The sequence below is a fragment of the Seriola dumerili genome, unplaced genomic scaffold (genome assembly GCF_002260705.1).
Source record: "Seriola dumerili isolate Sdu_G_001 unplaced genomic scaffold, Sdu_1.0 BDQW01000081.1, whole genome shotgun sequence".
NCBI lineage: Eukaryota > Metazoa > Chordata > Actinopteri > Carangiformes > Carangidae > Seriola > Seriola dumerili.
The window spans coordinates 3,185,328-3,206,525 of record NW_019174336.1 but is presented as its reverse complement, the minus strand read 5'-3'; the positions used below and the strand labels follow the sequence as shown (position 1 = coordinate 3,206,525).

Sequence of the window (21,198 nt, the reverse complement as noted above, 5' to 3'; positions counted from 1 at the left end):
CACTTCAGGTTGCTTTAAATGGTACTGCATTACCCACAGTGGGAGAGTCACTTGTAAGTAACAAATTATCAGATTATATCTGCAGGGAGTTTTAAGCCCTGCAGGTTGACTGTTATAGAAATGAACTGTAACCAAAGGCTGCCTGAAAAGAATGATGATTATTTATCAATTTATTTTTTAAAAAAGGGATAGTCAGCAAGATGAATAGCCCATGGGTAAAAACATGCAAAACACATACTTGTCCTGCTCTTTGTTCAGGGTGTGTCAGGGTTTGGTTGGACCAACAAAGAGAGGATGAAGACGCCTGCAGACGAGTTCATTAAGTAGTAGTTGCATGTAAACAGTTACTTACAGAGTATCTGCTCTTCTTGATGCATAGGAAGACTTTCTTCTGAAACTCTGGCAGGTGGTGGTAAGGTCGATCGTTGGCTTTCACCTTCCAACCAAGCTCTGAAAAAAAAAAAAAAAAAAAAAAAAAAGTTAGCCTTGAAAAATTGTGTCTGTAAAATTCTACTGTCGTTTACTCCTGAATATATTAAATTCATCTTGTAAATCAGACAGTTTTTGGAACTGGCACAAATATATTGTGTCTTTTGAGCTAAGCTAGTCATTTCCTCTTGCTTCTAGTCATTGCGCTAAGCTAGGCTAAATGCATCCTAGACATATCGGTATACTTGGACAAACAGATTGATTGATGATTCTAGGAAGGATGACTAACAAAGGGGATTTCCCATAATATGGGTAATTCAAAAAAAAAAAAAAAAAGTCATCTTTAGTAACTCACCGCTTAGTCTAAGGTCTGTTGGAGGTTGCAGAGCTCCTGGCTGTTGTTCTGCTTCTCCTTCAGAGCTGATTGCTAATTCGTCATCCGTCTCGTCGTCACTGTATGGCATGACCTCATCGTCAGGCCTCATGGAGCCCTGGGAGTCTACGCGCTCCCGATTCATCTTAGCAGCTCAGGTTTCTCTGCGAAAGACAAAAAGATTCAGCTGATCGATTAATGTAATCCAAATAATTCAGAAGAAATTTGGTACACATGTTGGTGTAACCCTGATAAAAAAACTTTGGTGATCCCCTGACTTTTCATTGTCCAGCGCCATCTTCAGGTCAAGATGTTTATTTATCCAAACCTTTGGGTTTATGACTACTTGCACTAACGTCATTACATGTACTCCGTGTTTATTGCTGATTAGCAAATGGTAGCATACTAACACACTAAATAGTGACTAGGCAAAACATTATATCTCCATGCTATTAGCATGTTAGCATTGTGATTGTGAGCACCATTTAGCTCAATTTGTGCCCAATTGCAGCCTCACAGGGTTGACATGAACGTGCTTGAGTCTTAATGCCTGCACTGTTTTCCCCATTAGTACAATAAATTGCCTCAAAACAACAAAGACACAAAAGACAAAACGTTCTTCGAGAGACTGTAACTTTTATGCTTTTCATCCTGCCCCTAAGTGTGGCTATACAAATATGTTTGCCTTTAGAAGTGGTCAGGCAACACATTGTAACACCTACTTTTTTTTTACAATTACTGAGGCCTTTATGATTTCCTGGTTCCAGTATAGTGGTAGTGAGTGTAAATCCCAAGTCCAGGACTGAGAGCGTCCATTCAGAAACCAACAGTACCATCACTTTTCTGTGATAAGAACAAATGAACAGAAAAACTGACCACTATATTAACAGTATAATGGGAAAGAGTGGTCAAGTCAAATGAATAAAAACTGTCTCATCAAGTCATACATCTTGACAAATTTCACACCATGACTTTGCACACTGAAGAAAACAAAATGTATACTGCAAGATCCATCTTCCAACCAGGAGCACAGACTGACTAAGAAGGAAAATCAATCATTTCTAATAGCTGATTCATTGGAGACATAGAGCTAATTTGCATGTCTGGCTACAGCAGATGGATCAGGTCCACTCAGGTCTGCAAGAAGTTGAAATGTTTTACAGCATTTCAAATTATAGAGGAAAACTAGAGACCATCTTGTGATGGAATCACACCAGCTGCAATACCCGTCAACATGTTGATCTTCTGACCTATGTGTCAGAGCCATGAGTACTATAATAAAATAATAATAATGTAGCTATTACTACATTAATACCTGAGTACTCAATACACATGGGTCCGAACCAAGCATCAACCTCTGAGGCTGAAAAATGAAGCCAACACTGAAGTACCAAAGACTGCAGTTCCTCTAATGACCACTGGAGTCTGGCTCTAACAGTGAGTCAATCCCCATGTAAAAATGTCCATCTTTACAGCAGAAATAAAAACTCCTCTTTGCTAATGTTTGGATTAACCAGGAGTTAGATGGAGAGACACTGCCAAGGTGGCGACGGCAGAGCAGCTATGTCTGAGCTTCAAAACCGCTCTTCAGAAACCTGTGGGTGACGTCACGGAAGCTACGTCCATCATTTTTCACAGTCTATGGTCAGGCCACACCCATATTCAAACGCCACCTTCAGTCTGATCTCGACTACACATCTCTAAAGTTTCATCATTCTATCTTGCACAAAATCCGACCACAGACATAAACACCTGCCAAAGCACTGAAAAAATGTCTCAGTGATTGATCCCACAACAGTATGGGGGCACCAGCCCCATTATCATAGCTGGTAATCATGACTTACAAAATGAACATCCACCTTAACCTATTGTGTATAGCCAGTGATACAGATACAGAAAAGAAAGAGCTGCAGCTCAGGTTTACTGTCACCTTTGACAAACTTCCTGATGTAATATGATGCGTGTGTGATGACGTTGCATTGTGTGTTCAAGTGTCATGTAATGAAAGAATGAGAGTACACATTTGACTGTGAGAAATGATGCCACACCCTCCTGATCATTGGCACCTTCATCTCAGGACTCGTTGTAGTTCAGTGTGTTAACATGAGCTTTACTCTATTTTTAAGCAGTAATACGACACCAGCCATGTCAGTGTGGACAGGAAACCCCATGGCCTGTTTCAGATTAAGGAAGTGAGAGAAACCGAGTTAATAAAAGGTACATTTGTGATGCTGAAATATCATTACTATGTAAATTGTTGATCAAGTTTCTCCATGGATTTGATTCTGGGTTTGATGGTCTGACTGGAAGATCTGGATAAACCTCTAACAGCTCATTGTCAAGATTGTTTATGAATTAGTCAATCATGCATAACCTTAAACCTTTTAAGAGTTATTTATAGAATAAGTCTATGACAGACACATTAAAAATAACAACAAATCCCATGAAGAGGCCAAAACCATCAAAGAATGTATCCTACTAAGTTTTGTTTGTGTAACAAACTCCTCTGAGCCATATAGCTTCATTATTGTTCAAAAACTATTAAAGACATATCAGTGAGTCACACTGTTCAACTGGTGACATGTTCTTTCAATACTATGAACACACACAAATTATTCAGATTCAGTCACACATATTTACTAGAGCACCAATTGTGTATTAACTTATTTTGAAGGGATAAGCAACAAAACCAATAAAAGCAATAATATAATAAAACCAATACGACTCAGTTGAAGCACACACATTCACATTGCCATAAGTCAGCTCACAAAGATTTAAAAACATAGAAAGCGAATTAACTTTTCTAATTTGCAAGTTATTCTACTTGTGTGGAGCTTAAAATTTAAAAGCCAATTTCCCAATCTCAGTGCAAACATGTTGATTCTCAAGGACCAAATAGTCTTTGGGCCTAGTGCAGTGTAAACATGAGACATGTCAGGTGGCCAGGAAGTTTGCCAATAAGTGTTTTGTAGATAAAAAAATAACGCAGTGTAGTATGATGTATGTCTTCAGTCAAGGCCAATGGGCTTTGGGCCAAGTGTTTTCGACAGCATATGGAAGCAGGATAACAGCTTGTGTGATACAAAGGAAGAATACTTTTGTCATTTTAAATATACTTTGATTACTGTTGAAAAAATGGGAACTTTCATTCAATGCATAATTCAAGATGAATTGTACTGGGAAAATTACAGTATTACAAATCTGTATTGATCTTTAGTTGATGAAGATATTAACAACTGATAAGTTGGGTTAGACTTATAGACCCAGAGAGGACAGCTGCGTTAATAATCATGAACTGTCCACATTATTTTGTCCACTTTCTGTACATTAAAAAGGGAAACCACAAGTAGGAGGAAGAGTAGGTGTTCAACATATGTGTACGGTTGAAATTATTGTACGTTTTACAGATACAAAATGTCAGACTAAGATGATCATTACTGATCGTGTCTTCCAATTGACTAATGATGTAATGAACCAGCGGCCTCATGGGAAATCCCTGCGACATCCGCCTAACTGCTCCGGTTAGTGGGTGCCAAGTTTAGGTTGGCACGTCCCGTCAGTTTAATGTTTGATGATGTGGAGGAGTCCATTAGCACAGCTGATAAGGCTCATTAGTCCAAGAACAAACACACCTAAAAAAACACTGAATAGATCCAGGAAGAACCAAGTAAACAGCTGAACAGGACTGTGTGTGAAATGGAGTTTCCTCTCTATCTGTCCATTTTGAGTATAGCTTTCACTTCTCTTGGTTGGTAGAACTGTATATTGATTTATGTTGCCTGATGATAAGGGTTTACTACTTAGATACAAAAGAACGAGGATGCAGCACTGTATTGTTTCTGGCACAAAAAATGAGTAATAGAAACATGTGAATTTTGAAAAAACTCTAAAGCGTCGCAAAAAAAAAATGTATGTGCTCGGATGACGTGGTTTTTCAGACTATGTGACAAAACAATATTTCACAAGATTAAAATGGAAATACTTGGGAGTCAGGAGAAAACCTACTTCATTTGCATAACTTCCCTCAATGGAAACATAGGTCACTCGCAATTGTGTTTTGTCGACTTTTATAAAAAATAAAATAAAATAAAATAAAAAAAAAGGTATTGTAGACCTTGATAATTTAATCAGAAACAATCAGATTCATCATGTGTCCCTTTGTGCTGTTTCAACACAGAGCTTTCGCACAGAGCTGGTTTGAGAGGGTTCAGCTTTGTTTCCATTTCTAACAACACAATCTACGTATAAACGCGTATTTCACACGACTTGTTGTGACTGCATGAAAATGGAAAAGTTACTGCAATGTTTCTGCCAACATTTAACACTGTGAGAAGATTAAATTGAACTTTTACCACAACATCTCCGTTACTTGCCCCATGGTTACTTGGTTGATTATCAGCTGCTGGAGACTCAGTTTCCTGACATGTCGCCCCGACTCCATCCGAGCAGGTTTCCACACCCTTTGCAGCTACTTAAGAACAAGCCTGTGGTGTGTTTGCGTGCAACAACATTTCACAACTTAAATCTCTAGATGCAGGAAAGTTTCCATCAGCAGGACGGTAAACAGCATTTCATTATGGATCCTACAGTGATACAGAGAAACAGGTCTACATGCTCAACACTGTAACACTGTACTGTTGAGCTCTTATTACATCACATTAACACTATAACATGTGAATCACAAAATTATTATTCTATTTAAAGTTAGGGCAAGCTGTATATTCTGTACATATTACATCATCATAAACCCCCCCAGTCTGAGAGATGGCGCCATGCCGGTTTCTGCCCAGGTATTCCTCCGTGGCGTGAGCGAGTAGAGACAGTGCAGTGTGTGCAATGGAAAACATAAAGGAAAGGAGTAATTTAACCTGCCACATCTTCATTTCAGATGTTATAACCTCATGGGAAGAAGCAGCTCAATAAGACCCATGTTATATGAAGGCTTTATATACATTTTTACGCACATGAAGATCAGATCATCACTAAAGTGTGTGTCATGTAGAGAGCCAATAAAATCGTGCACCTCTAATAGAAGTTAGGCTAGTTTAATTAGATCAAGATGAATAATAACCCTGAGTCTGCCAACCTCTCGCGCACACTCAAGTCTGTAGCGTGGGACCATTTAGGTCTTACCAGTGTTGCGTAAAGGTCTTCTCAGAATCTGTGCGGTGAACGCGCTCTGCCATACAGCTCCGCATGAACCGTCAGTGGCAGATCTCCAGCTAAGTGCAGATGTCCACTGTAACGATCACTCGGAGCACAGACGGGCCTGAAACTCAAAGTCTGCTCACTAGTTCACCTGCGCTGTTTGTGTCGACGAGACACCAGCCTGATTATCTACAGACAGCTGTCAGCTAGAGAGACAGACTGAAGTAGAATCCACACACCGTTCACTGGAGATAACATCTCTTCAGAGCTCACATCAGAGTCTTTTTTTAGCCCACTCATAGATGCGATCTCTAGATCCACTACAAGATAGTCAGAGTCAGCTCACTATCCTGAGTCAGGACAGTCCCACCACAGCAACTGGTCCACAAAATCTTATTCCCTCTTTACCCCAAAATGAGCAGGTTTCTTAGACACGGGTTAATACACTAATAAAAGCCGATTCATCCCTTTTCCACTGTCAGTCCAGTTTGACTTTCTGTTCGGACTGAGCACACACACACACACACACACACACACACACACACACAAGGAGTGATGTTTTTTTTTTACCAGTGGGACAGGGGCTTAATCATTGACATCAGAGTTTACGGGTTGGGCCACCATGAGGTGGCTAACATAGCAAGCTATCATCTATGTTACTTTTTAACATTTGTGCACATTGTAATAACTTGATTTCCACAAAGCAAACATTTTACTTTTTTTTTTTTTAAATCCCCCCCAAAAAAAATCAATATTATATCATTCAAATAAAAAGTCCAAATACTTGATGCTACAAACACATTTAGGAACCCAATGAACCCAGATCAAATTCCTCATTCAAAGAAACTGTGGTTTAAGTGAACGAGCCCTGGCTGGTCACACAAGTCTGCACATGAAGACTCTGAGGAGGGGGAGGGAAAACAGAGAGTTGCGTGGGCTCTCAGAGAGGAATGAGAAAAAAGAAGAAAATTAGGAGTGGAGAGTAATTAAAGACAATTAAACCCCTCAGGAGGTATATAAATAAATATCACAGCTTCTCTGAATGTTACCATTCTACAGTTGTTTAAAAACCACAAATTACTTGTGTGTTTTTGATTGTGATGTCAACAATACATATTATATATATACACTATCTATATATATAAATATATATATAGTTTTTTTTTTTAGCTGAACTGTCGTCATCATACAGTCAAACAACATACCACACCAAGAGAATATTCAGCTGAAGCTCTGTATTCACGCCTGCATTCATCCACACACTCTTGGAGAAACCTGTCATCACTGAAGGTAATGCACGCCATTTAAAACTAGAATGGCAGTCAGTGGAGCACATACCTTCACCGAGGCCAAACACACCTACACACGTCTGTCAGATCCACATTATGATCTCGATCTACACCAAACTGTACATACAGTAGATCTCAACACCATAAATATGTCAGATTTTTTTTTTTTTTTTTTTTTTTTTACATCAAGATCCAAAAATTATTTCCTGAGAAACTGACAAAATGTTGAAAAATTTCTTATCTCACAATGTCGAGGAAAGGGATAAAGAATATTCCTGGATCCTCCACTTTAACTTAGAAACAAACATCTGATGGTTCTCGGTTCTCAAACTTTTCTTTGTCTTATGTTATATTTAATCATATATTTTTTTAGTATTATATTTTAACATATTTTTAATTATATAATGTTTTTGGCTTTTGATCGTACGACAGACAAAACGAGACACTTAATGTCAAACACTTCAGTGATTCATCGAGAAAATAATCTGCTGATCAACCGATAGTGAAAGTAATCACTGGCCCCACACATATTTAATGTGCTTATTCAGACAGTAACCTGAGTTTATCCTTTATTCCCTTGTTGCTGCATATTAAGAGAGACTAACAACCAGATAGCAAAGGTTATAGAATCCCACCCCCAACACCACCTGGGGGGCATAGAGCTATTGTTCTATAGAGGGGGGGGTTCACATGGCCAGGGGTTATGAATGTGAAATCTGATTCAGGTGGGAACAAACAAAGGGGGCTCTGTTGCTGGCAGCCCAACAACAACATTTTAACAAGGAAGAAAAGAGCAACAGGAGATGTTTATCAAGAATACCAGCACATGAGCCAAACCCAAAATCATGAAGGACACATATGATTGGCTCATTTCCTTTTCCTGACAATGTTAATTGCGTTGCAAAGTGTGAAGAGCTGCTGAATGCAGAAGTGTTTTTCCACCCTTTCTGTGTTTCAAACTTCCTTACACAACGTCCTCAATGTTCCTCTCACAGGACTCTCAGCACTAGAACACGAATCCAGCGATACCCAGGAGCCTCGCCCACCAAAGCGTGGCTTTGTTTATTTATTGTCTTTAACCCTTGTGCAAGACAGCTGTACTGTATGGCTTTATTACTAGTTGTGTGAAATGACGACATCAGCCTTATACAACTCTACAGCTGGATGAACTGTGTCTTGAACTTTGGGCAAGTACTGAAGTGAATGAAGCAGTTAGCCTGAGACATTCACCGAGCCTGAAAACAGCCTCATTAAAAACATCACATTCACCCCCCACCCCCCCCACCCCACCCCCAGATCACTTGTGACTTCATCCAATAAAAAAACGACCAATCAGAGGTTCAGCAGCAGCAGCAGCAGCAGGGCTGTAAGGATTGCCCCTCTCTGTGAACAGGTTTTGGTGGCTGGCCCGCGGCGTTGCTGTGGCAACAACAAAGAGCTGGGAAGGCACGAGGGGGAGGGATTCAGAGGAGAACATACCTGAGCGACGACAGTGAAACCTGAGAGAGGGGGGAGGAGGAGGTTTCAGAAAAACTCAAAACGCAAGGAGAGACTTTGTGACCTGAGACCACAACACTGAAAACAGTGTCAGAAGACGTGAAGTGTCAAGTACACATGCACTAGAAAGGGCTACAAAAACATGGGGTTTATTATCATTATTATGGTGTATAGGTCAGTGGTTCTGTTGCAAAAACTTTATACAAGCGATATTAAAAACTACCGATATATGATTTTATGTACAGTAACGTAAGCGACTGAATCATTTCCTATGAATCTCCTCTGTCTGTGCGTGCAGAGTGGATCCTGTGAGAACAGCAGACTCTGCCATTAACGATAAAAACGACTCCATAGAGAGATGATCACTGAATGTAAACACATTGACTGATTCAACTACTGCACGTATGAAAAAGGTTGTATGAAGCCTTTTGTGTAAGGCTGCACATTTAAATCAAAATATAATTGAAATCGGAACATGGCAGAGTGCAATATCCAAACCGCAGGAGCTGCCATTTTTATGATGAATGTAAAATGTGTCACACTGTTGTGCATTGTTAGCACCATAAGCGCTGTGGTGCTACAGAGACCCCCTGTCCTACAAATCATATTCTCCAGACGTAAAAGGAAAATGTTTGTTTGGTACAAGACCAACAAAAATCACGTCATCATTTTAAAAAATTTTTCAACAAAAATAAAACACAAAAACAATCCTTCCAACAGAAATCGAAATATCTGTCAAAAATAATCACAATATACAGTATATATATATATATATTTTTTTTGTATATAGTACAGCCACACTTTTGTCTCCAGAATCAGCTGTGTGAAGTCCGATAATGTCTCAGTAATATCACTTCATTCAGACGACTACGAGTTCGAAAATGAAATTAGAAAAAAACTGATGACGAGATTCATTCATGAGCGTGCTAAAATCACAAAGAGGTTCCTGGAGGCCTTTTTCAGAGGAATGGCAGCAGATTTTGGCTGGGACCTGGATATTTCCTGCATCATTACAATTCACATCTGATCAGTCCACATCTAGAGGAATTTGTCAACCAGTTATTAGGAGAACAGACAAAATATTAAATTTCTGAAAATTCATTTTCAAAAAGACAAGGACTGATTTATGATGATCAGAAGCAAGAACCAAAGGTTTTTTCGACACGTGTTAACAAAGTGATTAGCAGAACAGAAAACAAACCCTGCACAGAAAGAGCTGGTAGGTTTAAGAAACATGAATGATATTTGTATTATTCGACGTTTCACACGATGAGTTCCTGATGTGACGGAAGTCTGGGCTGCAGGGAATGTTAAGTATTTCTGTCAGTGACTGAGTGTCACGGCCGGGCGAGGACAGATGCTATCAGCCAGATTAACACAGAGTCGGGTGTCTGCAGCACCTGGGGGGAATCTGTCGGTAACTCAGACTAATAAAGGGTCAACCTGTGTCCGGCAGAGCTGGGCAATACAGCAACATCCGCATTTATTCCCTCTCCTGTCTCAATGAATGATGTTCAACTTTGTGTCAGATCTAAATACTTCATCCAATTTGCACGATTTCATTTTGGTAGTGTGACGTGAACGTGTCCCGTTGCCTGTCACAGAAGTGGGTGAACCTGAGCATAAGAAATGAAAATTTGACCTTATAGTGTTAAAGTTATTCAAAACTACAATTGTATTTATACTGATTTTGATTATTTTAGAAACTTCTACAGTTTTTATAATCATTGCGTCGGAGATAACCGACAAAAACACTTTATATATATATTTACTGACGGATGTTCACTTTGCACAAAAATCACCACTAATGACGTCCATTTTGGTATTAACCTGAATATTAACAGACGGATTTGGGATTAACAGATGACACACCAGATGAGTGTAAATAAAGATTCTTCCTTTTCTTGTCTTTGGCTGACTTTTGTGTTGACTTATGTGTTGAAACATGTTTTAAAATCCTGAGCAAACAAAAGCTTAGGGCTGTAACTGGATGTTTGCCAAATGATTAAACAAATAATTGATCAAAATCATAAATGAATTGCTTGTTGATCAACTAATGAAATAATCCACTAATGGCTTCAGAGCTGGTTAATGTCAGAAGGGTGTGCGTGTCTTAATGAAGGTTAATGAGTCGAGTCTTCGATGAGATTCTTCAGTATTCCGCTCACAGCTGGAGCCCAGACAATGAATTCAAAGACAGACAGACAGACAGTCCACAGAGACACCAGCTGCTACTGCAACATGTGATCCCACGCTGCCAGAGCCCCTGAGCGAGGCACCAACACCACCAGAGTTAGAGGTCCATGGACGATGAGCTGCGGTCCTTCAGCTCAGCAGAAATCACAAGAAATGACACAAAGTGAAATGGCTTCCTCCAACAACAACCGCACATACATGAACACCACCGCCTATGTAGGCAAATTCTGTTCGACTCCCAGTTTGCCTTAACCACTAGTGATGCTATGGATCACTACAAATAAACAAAAAGCCTTCATTAATCATTATCAATGGATAAATTAATGGGTTTTTAAAAGGTGGGAAATTATGGGCATTTCTGCCGAGTCGCAGTGAACAGAAGATTTACTTCACTCTTACATTAATGCTTTGATCAGTTCTGCTAATAAGATCATTTTAGGAGAAACAGACCTAAAGAAATCCGGACCATACTTGGGCCACATGCGTGTTTTCTTCTAGCCCAGTATAGGCCAGGTTTCACGGCCCGAATCCGGACCGTATACATCATGAATGTCAGAGGCTACTTCCACATTTGGACCAATTCTGGCGCACACACAGAAAATCTTCCATCTGTCAGTCAATACCTGAGGATAACAGCCGGCATCTGCCCAGATGTGGAAGTATCTGGGCCAAACTCGGGCCGAGGACTCCGGCATATGTTGGATAAGAAGGTTCATTTTGCTGTCTGGGATAGAGTTGGCTAACGTTTCATGTTTCTAGGCCCACAGTAAATAAAACTGGCTTTTATCTCAAAGACTGGCCGCCAGATCATTTCTCTGTTTCACACTATTCCACAGTTGGTGGTGGTTATGTGCTGGGAACCATGGTGCACTAGCAAAAGGCAGGGAACAAAAAGGCTGCCATGTGTTGAAAATATAAAAAATTGTCATATGAGGAAACTCCACAGGGAATAACTGAATTATTTCAAACCACTTTTAGTTGACACTTAAGAAGATCATTAAGAGATATTAAGAAGAAACTGAGATCATTTGACAACATACAAAATAAAGAAATTAAGTTAAAAAAAAAAACAAAGTAGATAGATGACGTAACAAGACTTTTAAGACAGGTGAAAGAAGAAAAACTAGCACACCGACAGAAAGCTCCAGCCCCAAACAGACAAACAAATGTCATCCGGGAAATACTCAGAAGATTTAAAACAGCTGCCATGACGCCTTCACCTCAGCTACAGCTTCAGAATCAGTCCATTTGCCTCTAAAGTCACAATTCAAATTTTCTACCAATTCTTTCAAGGGCGACCATTTCCATAAGAAGACAAACATTTCCCTACTCAAAAGACTCAAATTCAAACATCCAGGTGGGTTGGACACACGTGACGTTTTCATATGGTAACATGGTTAAGTGATCCTGCAGCCAAAATCTCTCTTTGTACCATCAAAGATTCACCTCCGGTGCACCGAGAGGTGGCTGCATTTTTGACTGGAGAAAAAAAAAAAAAATCTACTTTTTCAACAATTTTGTACATTGATTTATTTATCAATGATCACATATAAATTGGATCATGGACACACAACTTATTTTCTGCTGGCAAACCAGGTGTATACGCTAAGTCTACCTGTGTTGACCAGTTCAACCTAACACGTTATACTTTTTGTTACATGTGAATACCTTCAGAACACTAAAGAGGTCGTATTATCCACTAATTCGTAAGAATAAAACGAAGAGGAAAGCCTGGAAAAAACAAACATGATTCTGTGTAATAGAAACTTATGTTTTGTTTGCTGCTTTTTATCCTGTTAAATCATCTTATGGCCCATTGTGCAGGGAACCACTGGAGATGACATTTTGTTTTCTATTTAAATTATAATATGATGATAAAGTATAGTCTGTATTTTGTCTGTTTATGTTGTCAAATGTTAAGTATTCTGATAAATCAAATTTAACGGGGATGGTGCTTTTATTCTGAAGGATTTCAGCCCGAATTCATATTGTTGCTGCTGCGGGAGTACAAGCAAAAATTTCTCAAATAGCACAAAAGTTATGTAGGAAAAAGGTACAAGTTTAGTGGGAAATTAAAAATATTTTCCTCCATCCCATCTTCCAAGGCTCCATCCATCCATCCATCCACCCACTCATCCATCCATCCATCCACTCATCCAACCATCCATCCCACAGATGTTACAGGACAAAGTTTTCCCTGAAACCAGTAGGCTGAAGCAACAATCACACCAAAACACTGACACTCACTTTTTCCAATCACACAAAACACAGATGCTGATGTTTCTCTATTATCTTTTTTAAACATATGCTATTTTTCCCTTAGTCATCATGGCATGACACTTGACTTGATTATCTAATGGAAAAGTTCAGCCACGCGCTACAATCCTGGGGGGGGGGGACTCGAGTCAGTAGTTGCCAACTCCGGCCCGTCAATCAAGTCTGACCGGCCCCGCCGATCAATTGTTTCACTACACATAAACCAAAAGAAAGAAATGATGTGAAATAAAAGCTCAGAGCGGCTCTGATAACGCAGCAGCCTTGTTGGTAAAAACAGCTTCACCAGCAGCAGCAGTGTCTGTTGTCAAAATGTTCCAAACTTTCAACTATAATTTGTGCGGCATCAAATGCTCGGGGCAAGTTCAGTTCATCCTGAGCCTGAACATTCTCTCTGCTCTCTTCTGTTGTTTACCTCTTCTTTTTTCCCACTTAAAAACGCTGTGATGTAGCTTCGTACGAGATGTCAGAATTAACCAAATTCAATGCCAGATAGCTGACATGATGTGTTGTAGAAAACTGCGTTTACTTTCATTAATGTTGCAGCTTGTGTTTCACAAAAAAATCGAATTAACCGCTTGGCCCGAATACTTAAAGAAGGCCTATTTATTTTGTTAGTTAATAATTAAGCTTCTTTTGCAATGTGGCAAAATAAACATTTTGAATATATGGTGGCATATTGTAGTGTACATACATAATGACAATGGCTCAGGGAAATGTCCGGGCCCTTAGCTTTCAGGAAATGTGGTACCTTCAACAACATAGGCGTAGATGAAGTAGATCTACCTGCTGTAGATCTACAAAACACTACTTTTCTGTATATCCCTTCGTGTCTACACATGGTATATGGTTTGGTATTTTAAAGATATACCGCATCATGGAAGAAAGTCAGTTTTTGTTTAAAATGTTTGAGAGAGGCTGCAGGTTGTTTCTAATATTTACTGATCTAAATGGGTTGGACAAACTATAAGAAACCTTTCCAAACCAGTACATTGGAAAGTCAATAATGTCATTATTTTCTACTATAATTCACTCTTGTTTAGACATGACAGACAATCGTGGGATTTTAGACCTTTTAAGGGATCTTGTAGGATTAAATTGTCAAACCTGAAAACCTTACGGGAGTTTTTGACTGTAAAACTGAAAGTCAAGACAAGAGCCAGAGCCCTGACACGGAGGAGGGCAAAATTACTGCAACTACAACAACAAAAAAAGTGTGAAGAGACTGTTCTGAATTCTCAGTTAGAGTGATTGAATCTACATTTCTGTAGAATGAAAAAAAAAAAAAAAAGAGAAAGAAAACTACAAACAATAGCTCACCTTTCCTCTCAGGGGAGAGGAGAGGTGTTTCACCTGGGCGGCTTCCCAGGTGAAACCCTGATCCTGCTCTGGGTGTTTTAAACACTTATTAACGACAAACCTCAAAGAAAATCACACACCACACACATACACACACACACACGGTTATATTTATGTATTGAACTGGACTTACCCGATGTCCTTGGTATAAAAAGATGAATCCTAATTCTCGCTTGGTGTCCGGGAGTATTGTCACCGCACCATGTTTTCCTTCTTCCTGCTTGTAAAGAGCTCCGGCGGCTCCCCCGCCCTTCTTCCCCCCCGCTGCCTCACCTGCTGTGTCCCGCGCAAACCTGCCGGACCGGTCCGTACGCCTCCAGAGCTTCAAACAACAATAAATAGTCCGTTAAAAACTACGCGTGGCATTCAGTGAGGCTGCGGCTGCGGAAGTGGGCATGGAGGTGTTCTGGTCACGTGGTGTGCAGGTACAGGTATGTAATTGAATTCTTGATTAAACCAGGTGATCGGTTTCAAGGACAGGTCTGTAGTTTTCCTTGTGTGTGTCACATATGGAGCGGTTACATTTTGCAAATAAACTGGTGTAAGAAAGTTTAATGAGAAGACAAGATGTAAAATAGACAAAAGGAAGTATAAACACGCGTATACAAATTTAAGAGCTACTTGAAATAGACGGTAAATATAAGCTAAAATAGAATAAGACAGAATAAGCAAAATAATAAAATGTAGGAAAACTCATATTAACATTAACAACTTCGTTTTAGTCTCTGTGATCAAAGACCTTATTTTTACTCGGTGGGCCACTGATGGTTCCTGTTTAGGCCCCAGATGCACTGTAGAGGGACATGGTTTCATCAGGGAGTTAGACATATTTAATGTCAGTTTGCTTACATTGTGTTTCCAGGTCAAAAGTACATTTTTATGTCAACACTGTTGTATTGATCCACATTTACAGAACCTAATGACTCAGATATGCTTCAAAGCCTCTAGAAATTGCCATAAAAACACAATTGAATCAACCAAAGGAGCTATTGTCGTTTTTCATATATATATATATTTTTTTTTTAGGCAGTGATGAAGTTTGGTCAAAAGGAATCTTCCTTTATATTTAAAATTTCAAACATGGACTTAAGGGCATGGTGCTCTGGTGAAGAAATGATCTCATTGACAGTGGAGGAGTTGGCTGTGATTGGTTTTTTTCTCCTGTGATGAATACACTTTATGGTCTATCACACTTTTCAATATAAAAGAAAATTCATATTGCTGACTAAAAGCTGCTTCAAAGTAAGAGTACTTTGTAGAAATGTAGTGGAGTCAAAAGTACAATATTTGTCTTGTGTGGTGGAGTGAAAGTCATGATTAAAAATAAAAGTCAAATAAATTACTTAAACAATACACTTAAGTACAGTTCTCAAGTAAAGGTACTTCGTTACTGTCCTCCGTGTAACTGCTACAATTTCAACAATGAATTTGTTCCCAGTTTCTTCAATTCAGTTCAGTTCAATTCAATACCTTTACTGTTACCGTATAAGCTATAGGTCCAATGAAATCAAGTGTGCACTCTCAGCCAAAGCTACATAGAAAAAATAAGACAAAAAATGAACTTCAGTTTAAGGGATCAACAAGAAATAATCTATATCAGTATATAACTATACAACATACAGCTACAAATACAGATATAAGTAGCATAGATGGCACATAGTCCATAGACCATTTAAAGTGGCAGTGCAGCCTTGGTAGACTGAGCTAAACATCAAAATAAGGAGTGTGTGTTCAGAACAATGTGAACTTATATTCAGCAGAGGATGACAGTGAGTATGGTGGTTAAAGTCTGTAATATATTGTGAGTTCACAGTATTGTTGCAGTTTTACATTTCTAAATTGTCTGGTTTACATAATAGACTTTTCTGGGGTGGAAACTGTTCCTGAGTCTGGTGGTACTGTAGCACCTCTCAGAGGGCAGGAGGGTGAACAGGTGAACAGGAGTGTGTTGGAGCGGTGAGGATTAGTTTTGCTTCCTGGATGCACCTGGAGCTGTAGATCTCCTCCAGAGTCAACAGCTGGACCCCTCTGGTTTTCTGGTCCGTCCCAACAACATGCTGAAGGGCTGTTTTGTCTGCAGTGCTGCAGCTGGAGTACCACACTGGGACACAGTATGCCAGTATACTCTCCTCCAAGTCCTTGTTGATGTTTACTTTCTTCACTGACCTCAGACGGTGAAGTGTGTACTGTGCGTTTTTAAACCAGTGCTGTGCTGTTTCCTGTCCAGGTCAGGTCATATGAAAGGTGGACACCCAGGAATTTAAAAGTTGTTACTCCACCATGTCAGCATTAATGAAAACTGCAGCAGGTGTCATTTATTTGATTATTTTTAGGTAAACATGCAGGTATGATAAATTAAAAAACACATTTCACATTGCGGCTTTATGGAAAACTGCTTTAATGTTGTCTCTCACTTGTAAGTTGCTTTGGATAAAAGCATCTGCAACATGAGTAAATGTGATGTGATAGTTTCATTGCCTTCAATTTTGTGACACTTAAATAAGTAAAGGTAAAATAAACATTCACAGTCATCTTCAAACAAAAAAAGCCATATGTTATACAATGTCATGCAATTGACATATAATTTTGTTTTGTTTTGTTTTTCTGTAACAGTCTAATAAAAAGTCATAAAGTCATAAAAAGTACTTATGAAGTTGCATAATGTGAAATGTAGTTTGCAATGTTTTGGGATTTTGATCCATACAAGGGGCTAAAAGCCATTATATCCTGAACTCTGGTGCTTCAATTTTGACCACTCTTTTTTATCTGTTTTTTGCAAGGCCCCCACTCTTGTTGAAGGGCAATACTAAATCTCTATTGTGCCATTTTAAATACAGGCCTAACAGCACTACTAATTTCTAAAACCTCACACCTCCAACCTCTGCAACAAAAATAGTTTGTGGGAATTCTGTTTTGCACTGCAGGTGGCCACAATATAAACTGTCTGAAATGAAGAGGAAAAACATGAAACTCTGCAATGGAAAACCCAAAGCTCAACCGGACCCTATTAATGATATTTCTATTTTTTTTCTTTTTCTTTTTTTCTTTTAAATTGTACCTGCTAATGACACTAATGTAGCAGTCCAACATATTTTTTTGTGAAATGCCATCAATATTAAATAAGTAGATAGATAGATAGATAGATAGATAGATAGATAGATAGATAGATAGATAGATAGATAGATAGATAGATACTTTATTTATCCCCTAGGGGAAATTCATGTGTGCATTAGCTCATTTTGATAATAATGATAATAATAATAATAATAATAACAGTTGATAATAAATAAAAAATAATAGTTAGATTAGGTTACATACATACATAAATAAATACAGCTCTGAAATGAATCCCAAAATGAATATATATAAATAAATGTAAATATATAAATGAGTAAATAAATACATAAACCACCTATACAAATGAATTAAAAAATAGCTTTTCATTCTAAAAATTTTTAATTCCACATTTTTTTTATTTCTGGAGACTTTTATTTCCCAAAAAGCTATTTATTTATTTACTTTCTTGTTTATTTATTCATTTATTTATTTACTTACTTATATATTTATATTTAAATTTATGTGTATATTTTTATATTTATTATCAAATTTATTTATTTATTTCAAAGCGGTATTATTTATTTATCTATTTATTTAATATTTTGTTAAATTTAGATGGCATTTCATAGTTTTTTTTTGTTTACCCCTCTCTCCTGTAGAGGGAAGTAAAGTGCATAGAGCATAGCATACACTGCCAGAAGCCGCAGAAGAAGAACAAAGCTCCGCCTTTCCTGTTGTCTGTCGGCCAATCAGGATTCCACATCCTGAATCAGTTCACTGTACCTGTAGTGTGGCTCAGAGACCGGATAGCTAGTTAGCTAACATTCTGACAGAAAGCTAAAAACACAACACGTTTTACTTATTAGGTTACCCACTTTCTTGTCCTGAACGTCACCTAGGTAACCAGTTCCCACCACAGCCGCAAACTGCACCATGGTCGGTGTTAAAGTGATCGGCAGTGACCCGGACTTCCAGCCGGAGCTAGCGGCCGCCGGCTCCAGGCTCGCCGTGGTGAAGTTCACAATGGCTGGGTAAGCTTACCAAGCCGGCTTCGAGGCTGCGCTGTTAAGCCGGTCTCTCCTTTTAACACAGGACTGGAAAACGTTCAGAGCTCGCTGTTTTACTGTTTTGGAGAGCTGACATGAGCCGCAGAGCTACGTTATATGACAGGGGTGGCTTTGATTGCCAGGGAAGCTAGGTTAGCATGCTATCGTTAGCTGACTAGCTGTGTTGCTTACAATGACATAGCAGTATTACAGTAACTTGGCTGTTAAGGTGTCGTAAGATTTAATGATGAGCTGGTTAATTAAATGTGAATGAGCTATCCAGTCTGTGGTCATCATTAGGAAAAATCAGCAATGTTACCACCAGGATAGAGCTAACGCTAAAAACACTTGAATATTAAAAGGTGTGTTATATTTCACCCCACATTAGCTAGTCATTGTAACGATGTGTTTTTACATTGATTGTATTTGTTATGAAGCATTGATCTCTGAGTCTGTGGGCCTGTTAATGACAGCCGACATATTCCTTTCACAGCTTTAAAATGTGAAGATTTGCTGGTCTTCCCAGTTAGCATATCATACTGTTAGTAAACTTAAAGCTTGTTGGCTTCATGATAGTTTGTCAGAGGAGTTTAAAGCCGTCTAAAGATATATTTTTGAACTAGGTTAAGCAGTGTTTTGGGTTTATCAAAACTTTTTTCATTTTATAGTTTGAATGAAGCATGAAAATTTCAGCTACTGCATGAATTCATCAATAGTGAGGATGATACAAGAGTAATACTGGAGAAAGTGCCACAGTAAGGCAGGGGATCTTGGGAAGTTTCTGTTGTGTGAAACATCAACAGTAAGTTATATCTTATGATTGAACTAAAATATAGGTTAATTCACTATCGTTACATCTAAGTAATCAGTATTAGCTTTCTGCAGATTAATTGTGTCTGAAAACTTGTTAGCTGATTTGTAACAAGAAATGCAGCACAGAAATGCTTAGAAACAGTGTCTGCATTACATAGTCTGTCCACCAGAGTGCGCTGTCAGGCTAATCTTTCAGCTGTAAAACGTCCCACTCAGTGTATCTTGATCACAATTATTGGGGAAAAAAAGGGTCCCTATCAAAAATGTTAAGTTCTGTGTTGATGTAAAAATGACTATCTTATGTTTTAAACTATGTCTTAAAATTTCACTATCAATCAGGCTAAAAGCAGTAATCTTTGAGTCATAACTAAATAAATTGTAAATAATACATTTGGAAACTATCAGGTAGGAAACACTGAAGTGACAGTATTGTCATATCACATTGAGAAGCTGGAGCCAGCTAAAGTTTTGCTTGATAAATAGCTGAAACAATTCATTGAGTATTGAAATTTGTGTTTCAATACTCAAATTGTGTTTCTTTAATGTTAATGGAGCTGTTCATTTATTGGCAAATAGTTTAAGCAGTACTTGAGAGACAAGATCACTAACATACTGTCCTCCGCCTCCTCAGGTGCCGACCCTGTGTCACAATAGCCCCAGCTTTCAACATGTTGAGTAACAAGTACCCACAAGTCGTCTTCCTTGAAGTAGATGTTCATGTGTGTCAGGTAAGTCTGAACTGTATGGGCTCAAATTACAGTCAAAAAGATTTTGAGCTTGTAAAGTGATGTTCACAAATATTTTGTAGTTGTAAATCAACATTTGTAAACCTGAGAAACAAGAAATTCCAGTTTGTGCATCTGTAGAAAAGATTTGTAAAGATAAAAAAAGACTTTGTGAATACAATATGTGAACAAATGATATCAGATGTCAGGTTACCTAAAGACACTGTAAAAGAAGAAGTGCTTTCGTGAACATCAATACAAAAGATGCAAACGATACAAAAGAACTGCAGGTAAAAGTCAGCCCTGATTATTCAAGCAGTGTCAGACCAGTGCTGGTTAGATTGGATATCTTCTGTTGACCCATTCAGACCCTTCTTTCTTTTACAGTGTCTTTAGGTAACCTGACATCTGATATCATTTGTTTCACATATTGTATTCACAAAGAGTCTTGTTTTTAATCTTTACAAATCTTTTCTACAGATGCACAAACTGGAATTTCTTGTTTCTCAGGTTTACAAATGTTGATTTACAACTACAAAGAGTATTTGTGAACATCACTTTACAAGCTCAAAATCTTTTTGACTGTAATTTGAGCCCATACAGTTCAGACTTACCTGACACACATGAACATCTACTTCAAGGAAGACGACTTGGTTGGGTACTGTGTTACTTGTTACTCAACGATCATGTAATGAAAGCTCCGGGGCTATTGTGACACAGGGTCGGCACCTGAGGAGGCGGAGGACAGTATGTTAGTGATCTTGTCTCTCAAGACGCTTAAACTATTTGCCAATAAATGAACAGCTCCATTAAAATTAAAGAAACACAATTTGAAGTATTGAAACACAAATTTCAATACTCAATGAATTGTTTAGCTATTTATCAAGCAAAACTTAGCTGGCTCCAGCGTGTCGCAATGTGACTATTGACCAATACTGTCACTTCAAGTTTTCGCTAACCTGATAAGCTCCTCCATGATAGTATCTCTTCTC

General features: G+C 38.5%; 2 protein-coding genes across 2 annotated transcripts in view; one reads left to right on the top strand and one right to left on the bottom strand.

Moving 5' to 3' along the window:
- Positions 1 to 14,878, bottom strand: part of atp8b1 (ATPase phospholipid transporting 8B1) — a 35,352-nt gene extending 20,474 nt beyond the window's left edge. Inside the window, exons 1-3 of the mRNA XM_022744564.1 lie at positions 14,699 to 14,878; positions 785 to 966; positions 353 to 450 (exon numbers count right to left, since the gene is read on the bottom strand). Coding sequence (XP_022600285.1) covers positions 353 to 450; positions 785 to 947 — 261 coding nt within the window. The 5' untranslated portion in view covers positions 948 to 966; positions 14,699 to 14,878. The remainder of the gene's footprint in view (positions 1 to 352; positions 451 to 784; positions 967 to 14,698) is intronic.
- A 3,515-nt stretch (positions 14,879 to 18,393) lies between these two features.
- The window catches only part of txnl1 (thioredoxin like 1), a 7,446-nt gene continuing 4,641 nt past the window's right edge, over positions 18,394 to 21,198 (top strand). Inside the window, exons 1-2 of the mRNA XM_022744549.1 lie at positions 18,394 to 18,653; positions 20,113 to 20,209. Of these exons, the coding sequence (XP_022600270.1) occupies positions 18,556 to 18,653; positions 20,113 to 20,209 (195 nt within the window). The 5' untranslated portion in view covers positions 18,394 to 18,555. The remainder of the gene's footprint in view (positions 18,654 to 20,112; positions 20,210 to 21,198) is intronic.